The sequence below is a fragment of the Chenopodium quinoa genome, unplaced genomic scaffold, assembly GCF_001683475.1.
Source record: "Chenopodium quinoa cultivar QQ74 unplaced genomic scaffold, ASM168347v1, whole genome shotgun sequence".
NCBI classification, from domain to species: domain Eukaryota; kingdom Viridiplantae; phylum Streptophyta; class Magnoliopsida; order Caryophyllales; family Amaranthaceae; genus Chenopodium; species Chenopodium quinoa.
The window spans coordinates 2,619,966-2,631,172 of record NW_018744813.1 but is presented as its reverse complement, the minus strand read 5'-3'; the positions used below and the strand labels follow the sequence as shown (position 1 = coordinate 2,631,172).

General features: G+C 39.9%; 1 protein-coding gene across 1 annotated transcript; it reads right to left on the bottom strand.

The window, feature by feature from the left end:
- Positions 1 to 7,316: 7,316 nt before the first annotated feature.
- On the bottom strand, positions 7,317 to 9,399 carry LOC110704053. Its single transcript, XM_021881840.1, has 4 exons — positions 8,726 to 9,399; positions 8,171 to 8,608; positions 7,721 to 7,738; positions 7,317 to 7,320 (listed from the first exon to the last, which is right to left on the bottom strand). The coding sequence occupies exons 1-4, from the start codon at positions 9,397 to 9,399 to the stop codon at positions 7,317 to 7,319; spliced, it is 1,134 nt and encodes a 377-aa protein (XP_021737532.1).
- Between the last annotated feature and the right edge of the window lie 1,808 nt (positions 9,400 to 11,207).

The following is an 11,207-nucleotide window of genomic DNA, read 5'->3' as shown; positions in this document are numbered from 1 at the left end:
GCTAGTACTTGAGCAAGGCTCGAGCTTAGCTCGATACAAGAATGCTTAGCAACTCGAATTGTCGATGCACCAAAGGCCTAAAACGATCTCGAACTTGCAATAGGGACTGCGAAACAACTCCGATTTGCTTCAAGGAATCTACATACATGTATAAGCACAAATTTAATGATGAGTGTCATTTATGGCACTCATTTGGCTACTTTTAGGATGAATTTCATGCTATTTTATAGCTATTTTCTTTAGTTTTCCTTAGTTTTGTTCTTTATTTCTTTAGTTTGTGCTTTCCTTAGTTAGTTTTCTTTCTTTGTGCATTTCTTTGTTTATTTGGTCTTTTTCCCTTTTATTTGCTTGTTTTCATGTATTTTCAAGTTATGATTGTGTTCCAAGGATTCTCGAGCTTTCCTCTCATATTTCTCATCATTTTGGATGCCTCTTGCTTGTCATTTGGAGCTCAAGTTTGAAGGAATGCAAAGAGCAAGTTCATGAGATCGTTGCATGCATGCGGTGGGGGCATCATCTTTTGCATGAACCCACCACAAGAGCCATTTCAAGACGGATGCACCACCCTATGGTGCGGGCGCACCACCCCTTGGTGCGGGCGCACCACCTTGTGCCCCTATTTTTGTACCCATTTTCTCACAACCGCGCCCTTCTGGGGTTCTTTTGGACGATCTAACTAACTCTTCCTTTGTAATTCTTCCTTTATATAGTTTTTCCTTCTATTTTTAGAAGGAAGAGGATGATTAGAACAGAATTAGAATTAGTTTTAGATCAAATTAGAGAGATATTTAGAGAGAGAAACTCTAGGTTTTAGTGAGAAAATTTCATGGTGGATTGTTGATGATTGAAGATTTCTCCATTTCCTTTGAGCTTTGATCAAGTTTGTAAGGATTCCTTTTCTTTAATTCAATCATTAGTTTGATCTTTAGTTTGATTTCAATTGTTTTGTTGAATGTTCAAGTTTGATTGAAGTTTGATTGATTTGTGATTTGGTTTTAGTTTGTTTAATTTGATCATGATGAATTTGTTGTTTAGCTTTGTTTTGATCTTGATTTCTATGGAATGTGAGTAGTTTGATTTCTAGGGTAATGGTGAAGCATATATGAGTAATGGATTGATGTTAATTTGGGGAAATTGATGGAGTTGATGATGAAATTAAATTGGTTAATTGATTATGTGCATGTGTGTGTTTGATTTAGGCTTGATCACCCTAGTTATTCACACTAGATTGCATTGTAGGTTAACATTGATACAGACCATTGATTTGAGGCTTGCATTTAACAATTGAGGTGTCTTGTGACGTTCCTAGCTAGAGTTTATCGTAGTTGACGCTAGTTAGACCTCTAGAAAAATAGCTTGATATGCTCTTTTGGTTGCATGATTGGTTTTCCCTCGCATCACTCGACTTAGTCAACTCTTTCCCAATTAGCGGAATCCGTTACAAGTATATGTGGATCCCGAGCCCTAGTTTTTATTACATTTGTCCCAACCTAGCTTGTTTAGTTGTTTAGCATTCACATCCTTACCACACCTTTCCGGAATAGCTTGACTTGACAATATAAGATCGCCCTCCATTCCTTAGTGGTTCGACCCTCGACTTACCATTATACTTGTATAAGGGTGTGTCCAGAGATTACAAATTTTGTTTGGCCTAGGGTAGGGTTAGTTTCAACGACCTAGTCCGACCCATGTCAGTTAATGAATCATCGGCCTCAAATCAACATCCCTCCATCTAACGACTATTCGACAAATGTTGAATTCTTTATAGAGCGTCCAAATAGCTATGAGAACTACCTAAAACATTAAGAAAACACAAACGGAGCATAATATAGCACGATAGTGATAACCTATGCATAATTGACTCTAAACTAACGACTATGAGACTAAGAAGTAACTAAAAAAAAATGAAAAATGCCCAACTATCCTATACAAATATGATTTATCAAATTCCCCCAAGCTAAATCGTTGCTTGTCCCTAAGCAACACTAGAATCAAGATGGAGAAACAAGATAAAAAGACTTCCAGAGAACCAGAATAAGACTGACTCGACTTCTCGAACAAACAGTCAAACCAAAGTTAGCGAAACTGAAATCTGGCTCGGATACATAGAGAACCAAGTAGCATTCATAGTCCTGCAATTAACTCTCCAATCTAGAGGCCACAAACAGTCTCTTTCCAAGTTAGTCTCCGCCGATTTCCTATAGATATGTTGAAGTTGAGCACAAGAGGTGCTCTACCAGCTTAGGTCATAACAAATACTCAATCTGTACCATGTCGACTTGAAATGCAACAAATACTCTTTAACTTTAACACAAAACTCAGTTCACTCAATCATAACTTATGCACGAAGATCAAAATATCTTTATGAGGGTTGTAATGGGGCTAGGGTGAGAGGTAGGATAAACATTTTGGGAAATGTGAGAGTTGAGCTAGCTGGGAAAGTGGTAATAATAGTATATGATAACAACACAGCCAAATGCATGTCAAAGATAACCTTGCTTAGCATCTAACCTCTCCATACACCATAAAAACCAAAACAAAAATCACTATACACCAAAGTAATTTGATTTCCTCTTCTTTCCTTCTTTCTTTATAGATTTTTTTTTCTTTTTCATTCCTTCATTCTCTCTTTTTTTTTTCTTTTTCTTTTATTTCTTTTTTTTATACCCCATTTATCCTACTTTTTCTCTTCCTTTTTTTTCATTTTCATATTTTTTTTTAGCAACCTTGAGCTTCCATTCAAAATCTCCTTTATTTCACCACAAAGCATATATTTAGCCAAATAAAAACCACAAATCACAACATAGACCACTTCCCCAAGCTAAGATTGGAAATAGTAACCAATTGAGGCCAAAGGCTTGTAATATGGCTAATTCAATGAAGGGTAAAGCTCAACATGGGTAACAATTAAGGAGCAAATGTACAAAAGTAACATCTGGAGGCTCAAATAAGAAAAAGAAGACCTTTATCATTTCAATCACGCACTCATCACAACCAAATTACTACGAGTCTCAAGGCAAAATCAAGATCAAAATTGCACCAGGAACTATCACACACACAAAAAATATAGACTGTTATAAATGTGTCTGTCAATCAATCAGGTTCAAAAAAACTCACATTGGCTTGGGGTCTACAAAAATATCGACTAGCTAGACTCAAAAAGAGCAAAACATCTTTCCACAAACCAATTAGTCGCAGGCTACATTGCTACGTTGTTATCAATGTATAAAGAAGACCGACCGAATTTCAAAATCATAACTATGATGAGAAGAAGCTCAAGAGAGTCAAATCTAATCCGCACACGATTCGAAGTCAAACAAATGAAAAATAGGCACAAGAATGTATTATTCAAAAACAGAACTAAACTAAGAAAGCAATACATTTTTTTTCGTTGCCCGTAAACACCCACTCCTAATGAATGGTACAAACCGTACAACAATCCTAGTAAAGAAAATAAAACTACACTATGAAAGCAATTAAAGATAGACATCCCTCCCCCAAGCTAAATGAAACACAATGTCCTCTCTTTGAAAAATGCATAAAGACAAAAGGAAAGGGAAGAAAATTGCTCACTGATCAGGAGCTGGACCGGGAGCAGCATCACCGGTATTAGGAAGAGGTTCCTCTTGTGCAGTAGTGGTGGCAACTTTAGCAGGTTTGTCTCCTCTAACTGAGCAACGCAGGCTCTTGACCTCCTTACGAAGATTGACTACATGACCCTTGATGATGTTGAATTTCTTAGATGTCTCTTCTCGAAAGGAGGTGAAAGAATTCAAAATATCTTATAATTCCTCCTCTATAGTCAATGAAACATCAGTAGTGTCTTGAGAGGAAGATCATGTCTCTCTAGGCTCGACATTAGTAACATGTGGTGGTGCTTGGGTTCCGGTCATCTGTGGTAGAGGTTAGGAACCTGACTGACTAGCATCTGCATGGTTTGGAGCAAATAACCATGAATCATCACAATTTAAATGAGCCTCGACACGTGGGAGGTAAAAGTAGCGCGTTTTCCGTTGTCCTTTCAAATCCCCCTTTAAGCACCAAACATAACGAGTGCCACTCCCCCTTCTCTCCAACTCAATCCATTCAAAACGTTTCATTGCATCAATATCTAATGACTTATGTTTTGAAACTGGAGTCTTACCCCTAGTAGATAGTCCCAAGAACTTGGAATTACAAGTAATAAACCCCCCACAGTGGATTTCACTAGACTCATCACGAACATTGATAAAAGAGCAAATCAAGAAAATCCCATAATCTATATGACCGTGTTGTTCCAGATCATCACTCATTAAGAACCATAGGTGCCGGAGGTCACTAGTGCATACTTGAGTCATGCCTATCTTAGGATAGAAGGCACCCTTAATCAACCAGTGAAGCATTCTCATGGTTGGATTAATAATTGACGATGACTTGCAATGACTACCTCGCCAATCTCCCGTATCAGTAATTTCAGACCAAATTCATCAGCATAAAATAGATCCTCCTCCTTGATGAGACCATCAAGAAAAGTGTCGAAATTGTCCGGATGAATCACTCTTTTTTGTTTCCAACCAAAGACCTCGTTTAACCTATCAACTGACATTTGGTGTTTCTCTCCATCAAGCTGAAATATTATATGCAATTTATGTTGGGGTTTGGTGAGTCCCACTCACCGCGGAAAAAAAAAACCCGAGCCAAGGATCTCGCTCGCAATAAATAATATCACAAATGCATAAATAAACATAAAAGGGAAAAATAGGAAATTTACCTTTGGCGAATGCTTCGCCCCACAAAATGGGCTCTTACTTGAGAAACTTAGCCCCAAAATTACGAGAGCCTCTAATGGAGATCCACCCGCAAAAACAACTACCAACTTTTAGGTCCGTTACGTCAAGGTTAGCGAGGTCCGACCAAAACCCGAGTATTATGTGAGTTTAAGAGTTTTTGCTAATGCAATTCTCTATTGAACTCCTACTCAAGCACTCTTCCCAAAAACCTAAGATGGGTATTTATAGGAAAGAGGGAGAGTGGGAATATTTATCCCATCAATGTGGGAGGATGAAATTCCACAATTTATTCTAAAGCTAAATTAAAATAAATAAGCAAACTAATAATAAATCTACAAGTGTCACTATTACATGAAAAGGGGAAGTGATGACCACTTGGAGAGTAGGGGACCATACTTGCTCCCAAATCCATATTCTCCTTGTGCCACTTGTCCCTCACCCACTTGCTTATGATTTTAGGCCCTAATACCCGTGCCTTAGGCCCAGCTGTAGCCCTACCGAAGCCCAACCCAACACTTGGAGTTGCGGGCTGCTGCTATGGCTAGCAAGCCATGCACTCCAAGTGCGGGCTGCTGCTAGCAGCTGCTGGCTTGGTGTGCTTGCGGCTGCTAGCACGTACCAGCCAGCCACCCTTGGCTCGGCATGGTACGGTGCGCATGCTAGCCACCTGTGCTAGCATATTATGCCCCTAGCATTTGGATGCTCGGGGAATTCCGATGCTAGGGGTATTTTGGGAATATTATCGATTTATTATTATTTTGCGCGTCTCGTCATTTACTATTTTTTACTCAACTTCCGACGCTCGGTCTCGACGCTCTAAGCTTGAATTTTCGACGTCTAAATATTTAATACTCAGGCGACTCATTAATTTCTTCCGAATTAATTCGTCGAGTTGGTTTATTAATTGCTTGGGTATGACCCGAAGGGTTCAGTCTAGATTAAGTTGTAATATTAATTATACATTAATATTACTGATTGGAAGCGGCCTCCACCTAGGCATTCCGATCACTTGACCTTACTGAATATATTAGCTTCCTAATAATTCTGAACCCACTATCAGAATAATACATTTGTTCGAAGGACACCATTCCTTTCAATTTAGGACAAGTTTTCAAACACCCATGGACTTAAAGAGAAGCCAAAAATTCATATGTCTAGACTTTATAGGTGTACTCCTCAAAGTTTTGGAATTTCTCCCATGAACAAGAGGATAAGGCCCATATAATGCTCCCATATAAACCTAACTTTCCAGCACCTTTCTTTGAATAAATTAGTGTAGGGTTTACGAGACGGGTAAGGATATTGTTAAATAGGCACTTATGTGCGGGGTCAGGGAAAGAGGGTTGGCTTTCATATTGAGGTCAGAGAATAGGAGGGGGAATTATAGTTGGGGAGGCTGATGGTTAAGGGGCTTTGGACAGGGGTTTGTTCTTGGAGATTGGCTTGCTTTGTGGTATTGTTTTAGTGGCGTTTCGTTTGGGATTAGTCCTCCTAGCTGCAGTCATGACTAAATAATAATCACATGAACTACTGCACAGCCTTCAACAATTCACCAATTAGAAACACAAACCAGAAAATCACAGATTAATATTCAAATCAAGTTTAACAATGTGCAACAAGAATCGTCCAAAAATCAATCAATAATCAATAATCAATAATCCAGAGTAACAACCCAAGCTAAGGTATGTGTCCAAACAAATCACAATTCACAAATAAGTTCAAAGATAGAGAAGAAAATTGATCACAAAACCATTATGAACTTGTCGATTAGGCCCAAATCTGATGTCATCCCCTATATAAATGCTAAATAAAAAGTCCAAGACTCCAATTTGCTCCAATGTGAATGAAATCAAAAACCCCTATTTCAATTGAAAAAGTTAGGGTTTGCACAAGAGGTGTGATTTGGGGAAAATAGGTGAATTGGTGGTATTAGGGTGGTTATAGGGTGGCTAAAAGTGGTCGTCGGCGGCCAGAGGTGACTCGCCGGCGGTGGTTGTGAGGTTCGGAGGTGTGGGCTGCTAGGATAATGATGGAGCGGTAGGAAAGAGTCGTGGGTTTTGAGAAGTAGGGGAGTGAAATTGTGATAGACTTAGAACATGTGTGCTGTTAATGGGTTGTAAAAGAGGAGCTATAGCTCACTCGTCAAGGAGCTCTCGCTCGGGCATCCCGTGGGGTGTAGTAGCAACGAGCTATAGCTCGTTCATTGAGCGAGCTATCGCTCAGAATGCCGATTGCTCTCGATCAATGCGAGCTAATTCGCGAGCTATCGCTGCTTCGCGCTACAGGTACAACGTCAACTTCATAGGGTTGTAACTTCTGATTTGTAAGTCATATATAAGCGTGAGACCTACCATTGGAAAACTCTTCAAGTCTAGTTTTCAACCCAACTTGAATCATATCAATCCGACCTTTATAACTTAATTTATGGCTGAAAGAGTGGATGAAGGTCTATTTTAACAATTTATTTATTTGCATGCTGGGTTGTTTTTGCACGAAAAATCAGCTTCTGACCTTTGTCACTAAACCTTTGTACTTAACATCCTTAAATCACCTGAAATCATTCAATAAAATTTTGAACACCACTCTAAAAATCATTAGCATCGTTAGTTCAAGATATCAGTGGAATTATTAAAAATCGAATTCAAGTGAATTCAAAAATAGAAAAAAAGAACTACGAAAACAACTAAACTAAGCAAAATATCGGGTTGCCTCTCGATAAGCGCTCATTTAGAGTCATGAGCTCGACTTCTTACCTCAAATTCAAGCATCATTATGTGGGTCAGAGAGATAAATCGTCTCCAATCCACCAATGAAAGCACGTTCGGTATAGAGTTTCAAACGTTGTCTTTTCACCTTAAATTTGGAACCATTTTCACTAGCAGCTTCGATAGCTCCATGATCTTTAACCTCAATAATGGTGAAAGGTCCGGATCACCTAGACTTAAGCTTACCTGGGAAGAGTCGAAGTCCTGAATTGTAAAGCAGAACTTTATCAATAACATTTAACTCACGTTTTTGAATCATCTTGTCATGAAACTTTTTCTTTTGCTTCTTATACAACCTGTGGTTCTCATAAGCTTCCAGTCGAAGCTCATCTAACTCATTCAATTGAAGAAGTCTTGCTTCACCGGCCTTTTCTAAGTCTAAATTGATCTCCTTGACAGCCCATTGTTAAAGGTATTCCATTTCGACCGGTAAATGACATGTCTTGCCATACACCAACCAATACGGAGTTGTCCCTAACGGAGTCTTGTAGGCCGTTGCAATGCCCACAATGTATCGTCCAACTTCAATGACCAATCTTTGCGGGACTTGTTGACAACCTTTTCAAGGATTCTCTTGATTTGTCGATTGGATAACTCAACTTGGCCACTCGTTTGAGGATGATTGGCCAAACCAACCTTGTGGGAAACCCCATGTTTCTTGAGAAGAGCCTTAAAAGTTCGTTGATGGAAAGAGAACCACCATCACTAATAACAACTCTTGGGAATCTGAAACGCGGGAAGATGATCTTCTTAAATAACTTCATAACGACCTTTGAATCGTTATTTGGTGACGCAATAGCTTCGACCAACTTAGTGACATAATCGACGGCAACCAAAATGTACCAATTCCCACCAGAGGAAGAGAATGGTACCATAAAATCAAGTCCCCATACATCAAAAGGCTCAACCTCAAAAATTCCATTTTGTGGCATCTCTTGCCTCTTCGATATATTCCCTGTTCTATGACACTCATCACATGCATTGCAAAATATACGAGTGTCCTTGCAAAATGATGGCCAACAGAAACCACATTGAAGTACTCGATAAGCAGTCGCAGTAGAACCAAGATGTCCACTGGAAGGTAGATTATGGAAATGATAAAGGATACCATGAGTATTTCAATCTGCTACACATCTTTGAAACATCCCATCAGCACACTTATGATAGAAAAATGGATCATCCCAAAAATACCGCGTAGTATCATGGTAAAACTTCTTGCGTTGTTGGTAAGTCAAATCAGTGGGATGTGAGCCACCTACACAAAAATTAGCATAGTTAGAATACCATGGAGATATAGAAGAAACGGAGAATAAATGATCATCAGGGAAAGAGTCATTTATAGAGATATTTGAAGTAGACTGCAATCTTAATCGAGAGAGGTGGTCTGCACCAACGTTCTCTACGCCCTTTTTATCTCGAATCTCTGAATCGAACTCTTGGAGGAGCAAGATCCATCGAATTATCCTCGATTTAGCCTCTTTCTTTGCGAAGAGATACTTCAGAGCGGCATGGTTAGTGTGGATGATCACCTTCGAACCAATGAGGTAAGTTCGAAACTTGTCAAGAGCATACACAATAGCTAGGAACTCTTTCTTTGTGGTGGCATAATTCATCTGAGCCTCATCCAAGATTTTACTAGCATAGTAAATGGCATGCAAAACCTTATTCTTTCGTTGTCCAAGCACAGCTCCCACATCATAGTCACTCACATCACACATGATCTCGAATGGAAAATCCCAATCTAGAGGTTGTATGATTGGAGAAGTTATCAATGCCTCCTTAATCTTGTTTAAAGACTCCATACAAGCATCAGTAAACTCAAATGTGGCATCCTTAAGAAATAATTGAGTGAGGGGTTTCGCCATTTTCGAAAAATCTTTTATAAATAGGCGATAAACCGTGCATGACTAAGAAAACTTCTCACTCCCTTGACATTTACGGGAGGCGGATGTTTCTCAATCACCTCAATTTTTGCTTTGTCAACTTGGATGCCACGATCAGAAATAAGATGACCAAGTACCACTCCTTCATTGGCCATGAAGTGGCACTTTTCCCAATTCAAGACCAAATTGACGTCAGTACAACGTTTAAGAACCTTAGAAAGATATGCAAGCACATATCAAAGTTAGAACCATAAACACTGAATTTAAGATGGGGTAGATGATGCCCGCGTCAAGAAGTTTCATTACCTCTTTCTTCACCACCTCTTGCATATTAGGATTCAATCGACGGTGTGGTTAGATGCAAGGGCGATGATTCTCTCCCAAATTGATTCTATGCATACAAAAATTAGGACTTATCCCTATAAGATCATCGTGAAAGGAATGGTGTCCTTCGAACAAGTGTATTATTCTGATAGCGGGTTCAGAATTATTAGAAAGCTAATATATTCAGTAAGGTCAAGTGATCGGAATGCCTAGGTGGAGGCCGCTTCCGATCAGTAATATTAATATAATTAATATTACAGCTTAATCTTGACTTAACCCTTCGGGTCACACCCAAGCAAAATATACGAACCGACTCAACGAATTAATTCGGAAGAAATTAATTCGTCGCCCGAGTGTTAAATATTTAGACGTCGGTAATTCGAGCTTGAAGCGTCGAAACCGATCGTCGGAAGTCGAGTCAGAAATAATAAAAAGACGAGACGCGCAAAATAATAATAAATCGACCATAGTCCCAAAATACCCCTAGTATCGGAAAGCCCCGAGCATCCGAATGCTAGGGGCAAAAATGTCCAAGCATAGGTGGCTAGAAAGCGCACCAAGTCGAGCCTGGCATGGTTGGCTAGGTGTGTGCTAGCGCACCGTGCTAGTAGCCACGCACAGCAGCAGCTAGCAGCCGCGTGCATGTGGTGCGTGCAGCAGCTAGCTGCCACAAGCTAGGCGTGCTAATAGCGCACGCACTAGCAGCCACGCACAGCAGCAGCCCGCATCTTGGTGCGGGGCTGGGCTTGGGTTGGGCTCGTGGCTGGGCCATAGGGTCGGTCACTATGGGGAAGATTGAGGAATATGGGAGCAAGTGGGTAAGGACATGTGGCACAAGGAGAGTATTGAGTGGGGAGCAAGTATGGTCCCCTACTCTCCATGTGGTCCTCACCAACCCATTTCACATGGTAATGCCACTTTTAGATTTATTATTAGTTTGCAATTTTAATTTAATTTAGCTTTAAATTAATTTGTGGAATTACATGATCCCACATTGATGGGATAGAAATTCCCGCTCATACTTTCCTATATAAATACCAACCTTGGGATTTGGAGTAAAGTGCTTGAGTGGGAGTTAGAAAGAGCATTCCATATTTTGGAAAAACTCTTAAACTCCATTAACACTTGGGTTCTGGTCGGACCTTGCTAACTCCGAGGTAGCGGACCTAAAAAGTCGTGTTCGTCCTTTGTGGGTGGATACCGTTGGAGGCACGGCATTTGCGGTGCTCAAAGCTTTCAAGTAAGAGCCCGTTTTGAGAGGGCGAAGCTCGCTTCAAGGGTATGATTTGTTCTTCCTTTTCTTTTGTTTATTTATTTATGCTTTATGGTTTTATTAATTACGAGTGGTTCCTTGGGTCGGGGTTGTTTCCGCGGTGAGTCGGACTCACCAAACCCCAACAGCGGTATCGGAGCCCCGCTCGTTTATTTTTATAATCATATATTTCAAGGTTTATTTTGGCTTATTT